General features: G+C 37.6%; 2 protein-coding genes across 6 annotated transcripts in view; one reads left to right on the top strand and one right to left on the bottom strand.

The window, feature by feature from the left end:
- Positions 1-2,637, top strand: HMGB2 (high mobility group box 2). 2 transcript variants are annotated; one of them, XM_026518858.4, is made up of 5 exons: positions 1-101; positions 668-836; positions 1,148-1,293; positions 1,366-1,540; positions 2,091-2,637. In XM_026518858.4, the coding sequence occupies exons 2-5, from the start codon at positions 687-689 to the stop codon at positions 2,250-2,252; spliced, it is 633 nt and encodes a 210-aa protein (XP_026374643.1). In that variant the 5' UTR covers positions 1-101; positions 668-686; the 3' UTR covers positions 2,253-2,637. The 2 variants fall into 2 exon arrangements, with proteins under 2 accessions (XP_026374643.1, XP_026374644.1); XM_026518859.4 differs by having other exon boundaries at positions 7-101; positions 672-836.
- A 10,140-nt stretch (positions 2,638-12,777) lies between these two features.
- The window catches only part of GALNT7 (polypeptide N-acetylgalactosaminyltransferase 7), a 135,054-nt gene continuing 129,890 nt past the window's right edge, over positions 12,778-17,941 (bottom strand). For 2 of the 4 annotated variants that reach the window (XM_026518854.4, XM_026518853.4), the window contains exons 10-12: positions 17,783-17,881; positions 16,939-17,067; positions 12,778-12,918 (exon numbers count right to left, since the gene is read on the bottom strand). In XM_026518854.4, coding sequence (XP_026374639.2) covers positions 12,781-12,918; positions 16,939-17,067; positions 17,783-17,881 — 366 coding nt within the window. In that variant the 3' untranslated portion in view covers positions 12,778-12,780. The remainder of the gene's footprint in view (positions 12,919-16,938; positions 17,068-17,782; positions 17,882-17,941) is intronic. The other 2 variants (XM_048212281.2, XM_026518855.4) reach the window with 1 other exon arrangement.

Here is a 17,941-nt window from a genome sequence, read left to right as displayed (position 1 = left end):
ATTGCGTTAGCGATAAACCAGTTCACGCCGGAGCCCTGGGAAGGAAGCGTCTCAGTTGGATCCGGCCTCTCCGCGGGACTCTGAGGAAAAGCTCCCACCAGGCAAGAATTCCCTTCAGCCCCTTCGTGTTCGGGGGTCTGCCGTTCCCCCTTTCCTCATAGCCTTCTGGCCGGGTTGGGCACTGTGGCTCCCGGGGTTCGACCCGGCGAGCGGAATCGGGGCCGAGGGCGGGTGAGGGCCAGGGGCCGTGGAGGGCGGGAGGGCGGGACGCTCGGCCAGGCCCGGTTTCAGTCGTTTTTTGAACGTCGGTCGTGAGGCGACAGCTCTTTGAGTGGGGCCGGCGACGTGGAAGCCGGGGAAACATTTCTGTCAGGAAAAGGGTTTCGACGGCGCCCGCGGCGTTGCCTTCCTCAGCGCGGGCGGAGGGCGGGCGGCGGGTGGAGGCGTCTCGGGCCTTCGGGAGCGGCGTGGTGATCGCGCGTGAGGCGCCCGGCCGCGGCCGTGCCGGTGGGTGCCGGGAGGAGGCGTGTGCGCGGAGGCGGCCGCCCGGGGCGGGCTGGCGGGGGAGCCTGGCGTCGGCCGCCTTCCTCGCGAGAGGGGGCGGGCGCGTATTTGGGCGGGAAGCCGAGCCCCGCCAGCGTCCACCCACCGCCCCGCTGCCCGCTAGGTAGACGCCGTCTGTCACCATGGGTAAAGGAGACCCCAACAAGCCGCGGGGCAAGATGTCCTCGTACGCCTTCTTCGTGCAGACGTGCCGGGAAGAGCACAAGAAGAAACACCCAGACTCTTCCGTCAATTTCGCCGAATTCTCCAAGAAGTGTTCGGAGAGATGGAAGGTGAGAGCGGAATTAGCCAGGGGTTTTTCAGGTGTGCTTTTTTTTTTTTTTTGGACTAGGACCCTAAATGGGTAGGTAAACTGTAACCTTCAACTTTGCTACGGTGGTGACTCGCCCAGATATTTTATTTTGAGTTTTGGGCAGATTACCTTAGGTTTTCGTTTACCTCGTTTAGCTCCAAGACTAAGACTGCTAAAAGTAAAGTGCAGCTCACCAAGGAAAATGTGGCCTTTAAGGATGGTCTTGATGTGTTTTGGATGCCTGTAGCTTATAGCTTTGCTGTACTTTTATTCTTCCTTTCATGCCCATAGACCATGTCTGCAAAGGAAAAGTCGAAATTTGAAGATATGGCAAAAAGTGACAAAGCTCGCTATGACAGGGAGATGAAAAATTATGTTCCTCCCAAAGGTGACAAGAAAGGAAAGAAAAAAGATCCCAATGCTCCTAAAAGGCCTCCGTAAGTTCATTTTCAGATCAAATTGCCCCTTAATTTTCCACTCAGTTTATTAACTCCGTTGCTTCCTTTCAGGTCTGCTTTCTTCCTGTTTTGCTCTGAACATCGCCCAAAAATTAAAAGCGAACACCCTGGTTTATCCATTGGGGATACTGCAAAAAAATTGGGTGAAATGTGGTCTGAACAGTCAGCCAAAGATAAACAACCATATGAACAGAAAGCAGCTAAGCTAAAGGAGAAATATGAAAAGGTACATTGTCTTAACCTTTTAAAGCCAAGATATTTTCTAAATAAGGATGTTAGAAGTTGGTATGAACTGTAGAATTAGGAAGTTTAGTTAATCTTGTATTTATGGTTGTCAGCTCTATTTGGAGAAGGACTAGTGAAAATTGTACATTTAAGAATGTAAGCTAATTGAGAAACTTCCTTTTTTTTGAATGAAATCAGTGTTTGTAGCATTGGTAGATTCCTGCATATAAACTCATTTATAGTTCTGGGTCTCTAAGTTTTAAGAACTAACTTGTTTTATGTGGATGTACCTAAAATTTGAGAGGGTGGGCAATGTGAGGTAAATGGACCTCGATAGTGAAAGTTCTGACATCTACAACCTCATCAATTTACTACATGAGCTTTCTAAAGCCTAAAGAATAAATGCTCTCAAAACCGAGTTTAGACTCTGAATCTTCTTTGGACAGTCATCAGGGTTATTGGTCAATAATCTTAGATTGTTTACAACTTAGTGGTTTTCAGAGTTGAGTAATGACACCGGATGCTGATTTTATTTTTTGACAATATTTCAGGATATTGCTGCATATCGTGCCAAGGGCAAAAGTGAAGCGGGAAAGAAGGGCCCCGGCAGGCCAACAGGTTCAAAGAAGAAGAATGAGCCAGAGGATGAGGAGGAAGAGGAAGAGGAGGAAGAAGATGAAGATGATGAGGAAGAGGAGGAAGATGAAGAATAAATGGCTATCCTGTAATGATATGTGTGGAGTGTGCGTGTGTGCTCAGGCAATTGTTTTGCTAAGAATGTGAATTCAAGTGCAGCTCAATATTAGCTTCAGTATAAAAACTGTACAGATTTTTGTATAGCTGATAAGATTCTTTGTAGAGAAAATACTTTTTTAAAAATGCAGGTTGTAGCTTTTTGAGGGGCTACTACATACAGTTAGATTTTAAAGCTTCTGATGTTGAATGTTTCTAAATATTTAATGGTTTTCTTAATTTCTTGACTTGTGTATTGTAGCACAGCAAACTTGTAGGAATTAGTATCAATAGTAAATTTTGGGTTTTTTAGAATGTTGCATTTTGTTTTTTAAAAAAATTTTTGTAATAAAATTATGTATATTATTTCTATTGTCTTTGTCGTAATGTGCTAGGTTAGTTTTCGCTTTAAAAATGCTTAAGGTTTGGAACCACATCAACTTTTTCTTGTATTTCTGCCTAATAGTTCTCAGATACAGTTGATGGAGTAAAATGTTTGGTTAAAAGAAAGTTAAACATGCCCTTATTCTAATTTACAAAGTATTCTTTAAGAAATAGATCTGGAATTTAATGAATTTCTAAAATCGGTGCAGTTTTACAAAATGAGTAAGTTTTTTTTATTCATTTTTACTAACTTGTCCCTTGGGTTTGTTTTTGTTTTTTTTTTAACTGACGCTATCTTTAGGGAAACTTTCTCTTTAATATGAGGCAGAGGAGCTAATACAGTGAGTATATACCTAAAAACAAATTTTTAAAAACATCTATAGTAACAGGTTGAATTTTCTGTTGATTATGAGCTAGTTCAAGGTGGAATACCAGAATGAATTTGGAGTTATATCTTTAAAAATTAGTATAGAATTTTGGATAACCTTAAGAAAACATTCGAGGTGGTTATTGTGATTTGCCATTACTAAATTTCACTAGGATTTATATTTATTGGGGGAAGCAATTAATTTGAGAAATGCTCCTTTGAGGGAGCAGTTGCTTCTATTTGAATTAGAATTACTGTTTTGAATAGTTATCAGAGGCTTCTAGTGAAAGTCAACCTCTTTTGGTCAAGTGGTGACAGAAGAAACCTATTTGTTGATAGTTTCATAATTAAACCTGACAATCCTGATTATCAAGTTTTAAAATAGTCAAAAGTCTTATTACCCAGCCGTGGAAGTTTTGGTTGTTTATTTTATGCCATATTTGAATAAGTATTTGATATCATTAAACAGGAAATACCAAAGTTTTGTTAAATGGAAGTGAGGTATTAGCATAATTACCAGAGCAAATAGACAAAATCTGCAGACCGCTGATTGGCCACCTTAGTCTTATCCCAGTAATTGCACATTTAAATTTGGAGATTTTGCTGATCAAAATGAAAAGAAATTAATATTTAAAAAAATAATTTCTGGTATTAAGTGGCTTAATAGTGCCAAAAAATTAGGGTAGTGTATTTTAAAGACATAATCCGGGTCTGGATTCCCCAGCAGTAAATACTAGCTTTATGAACTTTATTTTTTGACCTTATATCTCGCCATTTGTAATATGGGGTCAGTACCCACTTCACAGTGTTTTAATGTTAAAGGAGAAAGTTAAAAAACTACCCAAAGCACTACCTAGTGTGTAAAGAGATTTTAAATAGGAGTTATTAAAATTGAAATAGGGTAAAAGTCTTGTTTCCTTCAGGATTTCTAAATCTGAATTTCTAGACCCATGAGGCAGACATATCAGACTTGTCATCTTTTTGGGACTGCTTTAATTTTCTTCATATAAAACACTTGAATGTGTCTAAGCTGAGAATGACTCATTCTTTTAATTAAGAGCTGATCTAGAGTAAGTTCAGGATTTAGGGTGAGTAATGTTGGATATTTTTAAGTGTGGATCAAGATTTCCAATCTCAAAGATTATATCAGCAAATTTTCATGACTAGTTTACTTCAAGGAATGGTTCTGTTGGAAAGCACGGAAATAGGGGTAAGAATTAGGTTCCATCCCAGACCAGCTGTTCATGAAAACTCCCCTTTTTTTTTCTTTTAGGAAATATGTCATATCTTCATGATACAAAATGTAAAACAGCTATGTAGTGGGTAGTCCATTCTTGATTCCCAATTGCCTGGTTCTAGAACCCAGGAGGCAACCACAATAGTATAATTTATCCTTCAAGAGAGATTTAAGCACTAAGAATCATATATATATATATTTATATATATAAACTAATACTTTAATAGTTATATATGTAAATACAAATGCTTTGTGCTTATATATAAAATATTTTTATATATAATTTTTAATAATTTTATATATAGTAAATACAAATAAATACATAATATTTTTATATATAGATACTACACAAGTGGAAGCTTTGTATATGTATGCTCTGCCCCTTATTCTCATTTTAGAAATGTTCTATCAGTACAGTACAACAGAGTGACACTTTCAGTAGCTAGCTGCATAGTATCCCATTGCTTGGATCATAATCAGTTCCCTAAAGGTAGGTGTGTTTTTTTATGAGCAATAATTGCAATGCATATCCTTATATATAACAAAAATTTTAAGTTTGTATATTTTAACATTTGATGATTATAACCACCAAAACCTGTACAGTTGACCCTTGGAAAAAATGGGGCTTATGGGAGCTAAATCCTGCCCCTCATGCAGTCGAAAATCTGCATATAACTCAACTTTCCAAAAACTTTACTAATAGCCTGTTGACAAGAATCTATACTGGTAATATTGTCAATCAACACATACTTTCTGTGTTCTATATATTTTATATTGTATTTTTAAAGTAAGCTAGAGAAAACGATAGGAAATCATGTAAGAGAAAATACATTTACAGTACTGTACTGTAAGAAAGTTCAAACCCACTTTGTTCAAGGGTCAACTGTACCTGGTATATGCTGGAAACCTCTTAACGTTTTGTTAACTTAGTAAAGCCTGCCAAAATTGGTCTCAATAGAAGTACTACTACATACGCCACAGCACTGAATGTTTTAGAGTGTCTGTTTCCTCATCTCAGCAACATAATTGTTATCAAACTTTTTAATCTTTGCTATTCTGATTTATAAAAAAATGGTTCCTCCTGTTACAACTTGAGCATATTTTTATGTTTAAGAGCCATTTGTTTCCTGTGGTCTTCTGTCTCATGGGTCTCTATTAGTGTGGAGATTAAGGAAAGTGACCCTTTGTGACTTGAATTGTAAATATTTTTGTCCTTGTCATTTGCCTTTTGACTTTATGATGTTTTCTTCATGCAAAGTTTTATGTGGGCAATTTTATTCTTTAGTGGTTTTGGGAGGCCTTTCCCACTCAAAGATTATAAAGATTATCTGCTTTCCTTTAAAAAATAGTATTTAAATCTGATCCTCCTGGAATTTAGTTTGGTGAAAGACTCCGGTAGGGGCTCAAATGTCTTTCCAGATGGCAGCTACTACTTTGGTCTTTTTATTTGTAAAAGCTGGGTTAGGAGAGCCTAAGGTTTCTTACATATTGGTGTAGTCAATTGCAAACTCGCTCAATGGATGACAGTATGCCTTTTTGTAAGTATTTTGTTTTTTAACAGCATTATTTACTGTAAGTAGTAAATCATAAGCTTGTCTTAGACTAGTACAAATATAGCATTATCTTAAACCTATTACCACATATGCCACTAAAAATGTTTTACAAAGCAGCAATTATTTTATTTCTTGGGGAATAGCAAGAAGAAATAAAACAGCTGTTAGGTCACTGCACAAGATCCAGTCCTTTTAAAAATAAAACATCTCTCTAGAAATAACCCATTTTTGGACTCATTCTCATGAGATTCCTGTTGGAGACGATGGCATTTTCAGAGAAAGGTAGGATATTGGCAGGAAATGCGAAGCTCTATAGAGTGTAGACAGGGAAAAGGGCTGGATGTGGTAAAGTGATGAGCATCCAAGAAAGTAAGCTCTATGAGGGCAATTTTAAAAAATTTTGTATAATGCTCTCTACTCTGTGCCAGAAACGTAGTAGGTACTCTATATTATAAACAAAAATGCCCAGGATAAAGAGGGCAGCTACTATTTAGTTCAGTCCTGTCGTTGGATGGAAATGTGGGTCTAGGATTCCCAGATATCCCAAATTTTCAAGTAGAACCAGAAATCTAGATATTTTTTAAAAAGCGTAATCTGAATCATAAATGTTGGCAATGAATTCAAATGTCAGGTTCAAAGAAAACGTCTACAGGTAAGATTCTACCCAAGGGTTACCAGTTTGCCATCTGTAAATTAAATAGGTAAATGTAAGATCACTGATAATATTTGAGTTAGGACTGTTGATAGGTTTATATGCCTTCCAGCTAAGCATTGTTTTCATAGTTGTATAAGAAACTTCTCACCCTGACTGGAAAGTCCTCTGACTTCTTTCCTGTAGTAAATGTACATACAGACGTCGTTTCTGAGGTCTTAGTGGAATTTCACTGTGCTCCTGGGCCTCTCTTCAGGGTTTACAGTGCAGACTTTTCCTTTAGTGAGCCTCATCCCAGGAGTTACCGTATCTATAGAATAGTGGGCTCAGGAGCACAGATCATCACATTTAAAGAGGAGAAAAATAACTTCTAAGCAACATGGAGCATCAAACTTCAGAACTGGAAATGATCTTTATATCAACCAATCCAGTCTCCTTCCTTCAGGAAGACATGCCAAATATCCTAGGGCAGCAGGTAAGATAGTAAAACACTAATTCACTTACATTCGTTATTTGATTCTTCATATTTTTCCGATAAAGATGAGGTGGCTTATACAAAGGATAAATTAAAATACAGACCGGGAGCACCTGGCTGGCTCAGTTGGTAGAGCATGCGGCACTTGATCCTGGGGTCATGAGTTTGAGCCCCACGTGGGGCATGGAGATTACTTAAGAAAAAATACAAAGGGAAAAACAAGGTTATGAGGGAGATTAAGAGTGAGAAGATGAGTTACACTTGGGACTTGAATTAGAGTTGAATAGGTCTCTGTTTCTTACTGGTTGGTAACATCAGACAAATCATATAACCTTTCAATTTCCTCGTCTATAAAATTAGAAATTTTGAGGATTAAATGAGGCAATATATTTAAGACACTTATCTGAGTGGCAAGTGACAGTAAATAATATTAGCTGAAAGTATACATACCAATATGTATGAGTTAAGATAGTTGCTATGGTAAGAGTATATTGAGATTTTTAAAATCATTTTATTTTTTTTTCTGTGATAAGTGTACTCTTTAATCCTCATCTCCTATTTCACCCATCCCTCTACCCATCTCCCCTCTCACAAGCTTTAGTTCGTTAAGAGTCTGTTTCTTGGTTTGTCTCTCAATATTTTTCCTTTGCTCATTTGTTTTGTTTCTTAAATTCCACATAACAAGTGAGATTATATGGTATTTGTCTTTCTCTGACTTATTTTGCTTAGCATTATACTCTCTAGCTCCGTCCGTGTTGTTGCAAATGGCAAGATTTCATTTTTTTAATGGCTGAGTAATATTCCATTTTACACACACGCGCGCGCGCACACACACACACACACACACTTATCCATTCATCTGTTGATGAACAAATGGACACTTGGGCTGCTTCCATATCTTGGTTATCGTAAATAATGCTGCAATAACTATAGGGGTGCATGTATCCCTTTGAATTAATGTTTTGATATTTTTTGGGTAAATACCCAGTTGTATGATAACTGGATTGTAGGGTAGTTCTATTTTTAATTTTTTGAGGAACCCAGTTCTGAGATTTTTGACCCTCAAGGTAGAGAGGAAAACTATGTTACATGGAAAATACAAATAGAAATTCCTCCTACATGGTTCTGAAAGTACTGATAGTGAAGTTCTTTATGTCCTTGACCTAATGTCCTTGTTATGTTCTTGACTCCCAATGCTAAATTTGAACTTGGACAAGTTATTTAATCTATCACATATAGATGTGTGACTTCCTGTATGTTTCAGTTGCCTTTAATTTTACAAAAAGTATTTGCTGGTCATGTCTTGGGAATTGCATTCTTCACTTAACATTATCCTACTAACTTGTTTCTAACTATTTCATGCTCATTGCTGTGTAATATTGATGAGTGTTTAGGTTGTTCTTGGGGGTTTTGCAATTGTAAATGGCAGTGCTATAGAAATTCCTGTACCAATTTTCTGGTATTCAAGTGCACTCCCCTCCAGTAACCTTCCCTGTGAATTCCAGCTGTCTCAGCAGCACCAAACTCTACTCTCTGTCTCCTCAGCTCACCAGTATCACCACTGTTTGAGCTCCATTTTCCTTTACCATGATCACAAAAGTTTTCCCAGACGGACAGACAGACATGGTAAACCTGGGGTTCACCTTGCATGTTTCCTTTCTCTCAAGTATCACAGTCTGCTTTGCCTATTATCCAATTCCTCAAAACAGCCCATATATTTTGTCCAGTTTATAGCTGTTTAGGACAGCAGGGTAAGTCCAATACCAATTACTATGTCATGGCCAGACATGGAAGTCTATGCAGTTCAACTTTCTACTAAAAGTTTTAGTTTTGCTTTGTACATTTAAGGATTAATACAGTTGGAGTTTATTTGCCCATATCAAAAACCTGAGAAATTTCATTTAAAAGTAATTTTAGGACATGATCTTAAACATTCTTCAGGATGCACTTAGTTCTATCCAAGCATTAAATTAGACCACTAAAAACTATATTTTACAAATGCTATATAAATGATGAGGTAGAGATCATTTATCGCCTTATGGATAAACATTTTACCCCCAATTTAAGAAGCAGCATAACTTCTGAGCTTCTTCATTTGTAAAGTGTGGGTAATGTCATCTCATATATGAAACATAGGTACACACAGGTAGCCTTTATATAGGGTTTGCAGTGTAGGCCATCTTCTGATTAAAAACAAATTTTAAGGCCTTGAAACCAGATAATAACAGCTAATATTTATATTACCCTGACTATATGCCAGGAACTATCCTAAGCATTTTATGTATATTCATACAATCCTAATAAAATCCCACAAAATACGCACTTATTTTCCCCAATTTGCAAATGGGAAAATTGAGGTACAGAGTTTAAATAACTTTCCAAGGTTATAGGAGTAATTTGTAGTGGAACAGAGATTGAAAATAGACTGGTCCACCATACTATATTCATTCAGATGAGTAGATTGTAACATCATTCTATTATGAAAATAAGGAGCCTTCCCCATCCCACCTCTGCTCAAATGTGGGCTCCATTATGGACATTTCAAAATCTTAAAAATAAGACTTGCAAAACAATTATTAAATTTAGTTTAGAGTCCATCCTTCCTTTAATCTCAATTCCAGGAAAGAGTGGTCCACAAAAACCATTCTCTGTCCATTTTCCTGCAACTGACTGATTCCAATGAATGACATGCATTTTCATAGTGCTTGATACTTTTTAAATCTGCTTTCACATGGATTAACGTACCCAAATGACTGGCCTACTAGGGATCTGGCTCAGATCAAGTACTTACCACGTTTTCCACTGAATTATAAGTGCATTTTTTTTTTTTTTTTACAAAGTTAGATTCTGTCAGAAATGAAATATATTCCAAGATCCCTGTGAGGCTGTATCTTAAGAAATAAGTGAGCCCCCGTTTACTCCAGTCTGGTCTTATGTGACTTTTTCAAATTTCTTTGGTATAGCAGCTGAGAATTAGAGGATATGACAATAGCCAAGTCAACTGAGAGAAAGTTTCCCAAATCAACACTGAGACTTACTGGAATGTCAGCAGCCCTATCTTCTGAGATGTCACATGTTTTGCCTCAAGGTCCTACGGCCTGTTTCTGTTTTTTGGTAGGCTCCTTTCTCTCTACTCACTTGATCTGCCAGGTTGTAGAGTTTTGACCTAAAGAAATTTTTGCTTTCAACAGGCAATTCTATAGTCAAATATACTGCCAAGAAAGATATATGTTGCTGGGGTGGTTTTTTATAATTGGATAAGTGACTTCAGAAAAAATTGTTATATATAGGCAACTAGAGACAAAAATAAACTTTTATGTTTCCTTCCTACAGATAAGTAAGCTCCAAGTATTCCAAGTATATTCTAAGCAGAATTATAACCAATATTCAAGCACATACTCAACATATAACTATAGTATAAGATATTTTAGCTATTATGTTAGTGTATTTTATAAACAATAAAATCAAGTAATTATTTCAAGCATGCAGTGTTTGGATTTAGAAATGATTACAAATACTGAAAAAAACCCGTGGATTAAAATACAGTATTTTATTTTTTTCTCACCTAAAAAACAAGCAACCCAGAATTAAGATATACATAAACTTCTCAAATTTATCCCTAATAAAATTTGAATATTTATACAATTTCTACAGAAACATACAGTGTATCAAAATCTGCATAAATCAAATTTATAAAATGTGTAGAAATGCATAGTGATATTATCAACTTACAAAGCAAGGATATGGGAATTATTTCCAAAGCAGCCTACAGTAGAAAATAGTCATGTGGCAGCAGCTTCTGATGTTTTTCATGTTTGGTAAGGTTTCCGATTTCAATATATAGAATCATTTTCATAGAGTATCAACGAATTGCACAAAATACCCATTTAAAATTTACATGCACAGTTTATGTGCCACCTTTCTTAGGCCTATGCATAGTTAACAAGGTTATAATCTATTCAACAAGGAAAATGGAGCCTATTTGCAAAGACACAAGTAATTAAAGTACCAATTCTCTTAGTTTCCTTTTTATAGTTGATTTTGCAGTTGTATAAGCATATATAAATGTATTCCTTTTTAAACATCCCTAGAGATGAGTGAAAGTTAAAATGGTTGATCACAGATCAGTAGCAAAATATAAATTGACAATTCAAAATTATAAATAAAGCTCTTCAGGATGTTTAACTCTGACTCTCCAAATTTAAGAGCTAAGCTTGGAAGAAACAAATTTGTAGGCTTTTCTTCTAAACAAATGTAGATTTTTTTTTTCTTTCCTTTTTTAAGCTTTAATTAAAAATAGTTCCCTCTGGCAGTAGGTTGTGAAATTCCTTTCATTGTAATGATATCATGATTACAGGATCAAAAATGCGTAATTTACTTGCCGTTCCCCACTTCATCAGTTTTTTCCTTTTTTCTTTTCTTTTCTTTTTCTTTCTTTTTTTTTTTTTTTGCACTCAGTGTAGCATTTTAATATTTTGGGTAACAAAAGACTATTATTTAGAAATTAAAATTTAATTGACCACTTGCGCTATTCTGTTTTCCTATAGTAGATACTATCTTAATGTTGAAATCCAAACAAGTCTTCTTTTCACTGGAAAAATACTAATAGAAATAAGCTTTCTAAAAAAAAAAAAAATTAAGAAACACTAGGGAACTAACACCTAACCTAACAGAAGTTCATATTTGTTAATGAACTGTATTTTTAAATAGCCATTTTTTTTAATTTAAAAAAATGTGCAGGGGATTTCATTTGGATGAAGAGATACATGAAACATCCATTCACTCTTGGCTTCAGCGGTTCCACAGCTGAGGTTGTAACTCACAGGAGTTTTGTAAGGCTTAATTAAATAAGGGCTTGGAGAATGAAACTTGGAAGTGCCTACAGTGGTATTTTGTTGTTTTTGTTACCCCCACACTTCAAGATTTCAAAACAGAATTCTCTGTAGTGATAGGTATTAGGGAAAAGTAAATCCCAAATGTCAGTGGATAATTTTTCTCTGGTTGGTGGACCCCCTTTGCTATCTTAGGAGTCAGCATCAACAGAGAGCGCTGGGAATGCCAGCGAGTGAGGGAATTGATGCCAATCTTCAACCCTATGAAATAGCCTTGGATGTTCTATACGGTCTTTTCTTTTTCAAGCCATACAACATTCAATTTCAGAACAAATGGTAGCACATAAATTCATTTTTGAGTAGTGAAAGTATTCCTCATCCAGATGACAATTCCATCATTACCATCCTATAAATTTCATCAAAAGCTCTTGAAATATATACTGAGAAATGAAAGAGGCACTAAATGTGTTGAAATTCACCTTTCAAAAAAGCAGCATGACCGTGAAGGAAGGCCACCTTGGCTAAGAACCTGTGGCAGTGCTTCATAAAGATGTAAAATTAAATAAAGACACAACAGGTTGATAATCACCAAGTTATATATGAAAGTCTGGTTACTCCAACCTTTTTTTCAAGTGTGTTTAAAAAAAAAAGATAAAATCAAACTGCCTTTCAGACCCCTGAGTGTAATCCCAAAGAAGACAACGATGCTTTTAACTCTGTTCTAAATAAAACAGAGCTAAACGCACAAATTACCAACATCATCTTAAAACAAAACAAAAAAAGATGTAAACATCTACAAAGTTTAAGGTAAAAGCAGTTTTGTAAACAGTAACTGCAGATGATAATGTTATTGTAAAATCACAGTTTATCAACGTCCTTCAAACTGATCCAGAGGTTCTGGGTTTGGAGCTGTACAGAGTTAATAATAGTTGCAGCAGGTTTCAGGCGGTTTTCAGTCCTGTATAAATTTATGTGTCAGTAGGTAGGTTATTGGTTTCTTTCATTCTTTCTAAACACTATGGATGTTGTTCATTTCCCACTTTTGAGTCATTTTACTGGAGTCGCAATCAGAGATGAACACTTGATGGAGGACGTCGGAACGATCTAAGCACTTTCCTGAAGGAATGTGAGTAAATCTGTGCAGGCTCTGGAAAACAAAGGACAAAGGAATTCTAAGTTTGTACTTCTTTTGGTATCACTGACATTCGAAGTCATCACCTGGCTTTCACAAGAAGAGAATTCAAGCAAATCGGACAGGCTTAAAGCAGCCTTACCTCGGACTTTGGATTATTCCTGACCGCCAGTCTTCTAAGCCCTTTTCCTGTTAAGTCCTAATGTACTGCTGGTACCTCAAATTCAATGGTATACAAACTTCAATTCACTGTCGTCCCCTCCAAACCTACTTCTTCAGTTCCCACCGTGGCTGACGGCAGTACCATCCTTCCAGGCCTCAGGACAGAGGCACTTCATGCTACACCTTCCTTCCTTCCTTCCAATTGTAGCAGTCACTGAGGACCGATACCTGCAATGTCTCTGATCTCTAGCCTTTCCCAGACCCACTGCACAGGCCTTAGGTTAGCCCTCACGCCCTGCTGTCGATTTCTTTACTATAGCTCAGGGCTTCTCATACTCGTAGTCCTCAGAGACTATCTAAGATTGGGTCTGTAAGGCCAAAACTATCCTTATAATAATACAAAGACCCCATTTGCCTTTTTCATTGCACTGACATTTACACTGATGGTGCAAAAGCAATGGCAGGTAAAAATGCTGGGGCCTCAGCATAAATCAAGCAGTGACGTAAGTGTGCTAGTCGTTTCATTATTCATGGCCATAGATCCACAGCTAAAAAAGAAAATGCTAGTTTTACTTAAAGATGTCTGCGTTGAAACAGTAAAACTTACTAGTTTTATTAAATCTTGACTCTTGAGTATACCTTTTTTTTAAAAAGTATTTATTTATTTATTTTAGAGACAGAGCGAGAAACAGTGTGCAAATGGGGGGAACGGGCAGAGGGAGAGAATCTCAAGCAGACTCCCTGCTGAACACAAAGTCTGCTGAGGGGCTCGGTCCCATGACCCTGAGATCATGACCTGAGCTGAAACCAAGAGCCAGACGCTTAACCAGCTGAAGCACCGAGGCGCCCCTACCCTTAAGTATACTTTCAAAAGTATTCTGAGATGAAATGGAAAGTGTGCATAAAGCACTTCCATATACTGAAGTACAGTGCTTATCGGAAAGAAAGCATGTGTACACTTGTTTGACCTGAGAGTCCGACTAGCCGCTTTTTTCCATGTAACGTCATTTTGACTGGAAAGGACTACTCTGAAAGGACAAACTATGGTTATTCAAACTTGGGACTGGGCAGACTTTCTAGAGAATGAAGCCTGTCACTTAAAAAAAAAAGGAACACTAATCTGACAGTATTTGTTGCCACTGATAGAATTTGACTTTTTTTTTTTTTTTTTAAAGCTTTTATTTATTTATTTGACAGAGAGGCAGCAAGAGAGGGAACACAAGCAGGGGGAGTGGGAGAGGAAGAAGCAGACTCCCACAGGAGCAGGGAACCCAATGCCGGGCTCGATCCCAGAACGCCAGGATCACGCCCTGAGCCAAAGGCAGACGCTTAACAACTGAGCCACCCAGGCGCCCCTAGAATCTGACTTTTCAAGCAAAAATTAGAGTTGTGGAAAACGTGTACCCACCACCATGAACTCGGCAGCTCTACCATGAAATCAGTGGTTATATCTGTGATGTTTTGACACTGTTTAGTGCAATGTGTCAACACGTGGAAGATCTACATAACTTAGGGAGCCAATATTTTCCAAACAAGCAACGCATGATGTTACAACAGCAGACAGGAGTAAAAGATCCTTTCGGCGTGTAAGACAGACCAACGGATTTTAATGTAACATAGGGCAAAATGTTCACTGGTATGGTTCTACACTGCAAAAAACACAGTTATCTGAAAAGGCTATTAAATTAATCCTCTCTTTTCTTTTTTTTTTTTTTTTAAGATTTTATTTATTTATTTGACAGTGATAGAGACAGCCAGCGAGAGAGGGAACACAAGCAGGGGGAGTGGGAAAGGAAGCAGGCTCATAGCGGAGGAGCCTGATGTGGGGCTCGATCCCATAACGTCGGGATCACGCCCTGAGCCGAAGGCAGACGCTTAACCACTGTGCCACCCAGGCGCCCCTACCTAATCCTCTCTTTTCTAGCCGAATGTTCGAGGCTAGATTTTCCTCATATACTTCAACTAAAACAACATATCACATCCAGTTGAATGCGGCAGCAGTATGAGTACCCAGCTGTCTTCTACTAAACCAGACATTTATAGGGATTTGCAAAATCATAAAACAATGCCATTCTTCTCACTTTTGGAAAACCAGTAATTCGTTATTCAAAATTATTTATATTAACACGTAGTAGGGTTATCACTAACTTTTACATGAATTAATACATACGTACAAATATAATACAATACGAATACATGCTTACAAAATTTCTCAGGTTTAATTTGCAATTCAGAAAATATTTTTAGCTATGACCTAGATAGATAAAATTTGTTGGGGGGGGGCAGGGTCTCAGTAATTTTCAAGGGTGTAGAGACAATCTAGAGACCGGAAGTTTGAGAACTGCAGACTGAGCTGATCTGCTTATCAGTCCATATTTCACAAGGTTCCTGGAGTTATTTTCCTAAAAGTATCCACTGTTTCCTCTCACTGGGTTCCTCAAAGTTGTTCACTCTCTGAAACTTACAACACGAAGTCCAATGTTCTTTCATGTGGACTACAATTTAGGGGACCAGACTAACCCTGAGTCCTAGGCTTTACTGCTCACTTTCATTCCGTGCCTTTGCTCACCCAGTTTTTATTCATTCTCTATGAAAAGCCTTTTTCTATCTCAAGATCTGGTACAATGATACTTCTCTATTAATCTCTCCGTTGTTAACCTATGGCATTTTACTTATTTTCATTTTTTTTTTCTTTTCTGCCATTAGAATATGATGGGCTTTGGCTTCTTTTTGAAGTCACCACATCATCGGGCCCCAAGGAATATTTAGTAACGTCTGATGCACGAATGTGTATTTAATGCTGCGGCCTTTAAAATATCGAAAACACGTACATTCTGTTTTTCATCCACGAAACTACTTCTGGATGGTAGTTTCTGGTCTGCCGTCGCCTTCATTGACTGTTTTACTCATACTACTCTCGACGACCCCCATCACTTATTGCTATTATTCACCTTTCTTTGTGGAAACAAATGCTCTGTTCTTCAGGGTTTATGTTAACCTCCTCCTTCCTGACTTGTTACAGGAAGAAAGTCAGCCACTGACACAGACTTACCACTTCATAGTGATTATCTATGAATGACGATAACCGGGAATATGACGCTGGGTCATAACACCGTCACTACAGAGCAAACAAGTGCTTGCATGAGAGACACGGTTTGATCACGGCCACTACACGAGTAAATAAAGTTGAGGGCTGCCAGGTTCTTTCAGTGTGGGGCAGCTTTCCCAGCTTTGTGTTTCACAATAAATTGATTTAGTCAAGTCTAGACACTGAAAATTATACATAAAGACATTATTATGTTGGAATCTTCAACTCAGCAAAGAACCTGGACTATTCACAGCTGAAAGAGAAAAACTGTGCCTGTGGTGTCAAGTGAGTAACTACACTTGACCTTTAAGGCAGTATTTATCCAGTTGTGATAAAGAAATGGGAAGGACCAGGGGCGCCTGGGTGGCACAGGGGTTAAGCGCCTGCCTTTGGCTCAGGGCGTGATCCCGGCATTATGGGATCGAGCCCCGCATCAGGCTCCTCTGCTGTGAGCCTGCTTCTTCCTCTCCCACTCCCCCTGCTTGTGTTCCCTCTCTCGCTGGCTGTCTCTATCTCTGTCAAATAAATAAAATCTTTAAAAAAAAAAAAAAAAGAAGTGGGACTTCCAAGTGGTATTTGTTTGTCTCTATCGCCACCTGCTGGACAACATGAACTATAAATGCAATATTATGGAAATTACATATATGTATATATATAAACACACACACATATATACATATATATACATACATATATTAAGATTTATACACCTAAATTCCAGATGGTAGGTATTATTAAAGTGAAACAGCAAATAATACTATTTCAGGAGCTGAAATGCACAATACCTTGAAGTACTGCCACTCCTTAAACTCATTCAGATTACAATGCGTGATCATAACTTTTGATCCATCTGGCCCCTTTGTCAGACACTGGTCATACTGCATGAGTTGATTAGCTTCGTTGATTCGAAAAAGCTATTAAAAAAAAAAAGAAAGTAAAGTAACAAGGCACCTTCTCTGCTGATATACATTATTTAAAAAAAAAAACTTAACTCATAATTAAACTCAATGACTATCTAATTTTTCTATAATTTTTCTGTATGCTTGGAATTCTGTGTCCAAAGATAGAAACTATGTCCATTTTGATATTAGCAAAGACTCCTGCTAACACTTAAAGAACTATGTTCCTTAGCCTCTTAGATATAGAATGGGTCATTCACACATATTTATTATGTACCAACAGTATGAGCGGATGAAAAAGTGGAAACAGAACTGATGATGTTTCACAATCTAAACCAGAGATAAGAACAATATCCACATAAGGAAGTAAGAAAATCTATTAGCGAAATAGAGCTTCCCGGCAGTAACATCCTAGCTTATTAGGGGGAAATGCGGAAGACTGAACAATACTTGCAAGTAAAATTACTACATGGTTACATACTCACAGAGGAATATATTCTAATCTCTTATATGAGACAGAAATCCTAGATGCAGATTGCTTCTGTGAAAACCCAACACTGCTATCATACCCCCATCTAAGTAAATGCTTTAGCACTATCAGTTTTTTACAGAATGTTTTACTTTACCCAAACAAAATTATCGAATTAAAAAGCAAACAAAACCCCGTGATCAGTAAGACTAGCTGCTCCATGGCAGCAAACTATAAAAACACGCAAGTATGCTTATTTACCTGATTCCCTCCCATCCTGTGGCAGGGTCCTAGTTCAACAAAGCCTCCGTTTGTCTTCCCCATGCTATCGATGCAGTAAACAGTCTCAAGCCCTCTGATCTACAAAAACGAACAAAGAACCAAAAGGCAGGCAACAGTTGAGCTGTAGTGAGCTCCAGC

The sequence above is a fragment of the Ursus arctos genome, unplaced genomic scaffold, assembly GCF_023065955.2.
Source record: "Ursus arctos isolate Adak ecotype North America unplaced genomic scaffold, UrsArc2.0 scaffold_11, whole genome shotgun sequence".
Lineage (NCBI taxonomy): Eukaryota > Metazoa > Chordata > Mammalia > Carnivora > Ursidae > Ursus > Ursus arctos.
Note: the sequence above shows the minus strand (reverse complement) of the source record. Positions and strands in the feature narration are given on the sequence as shown.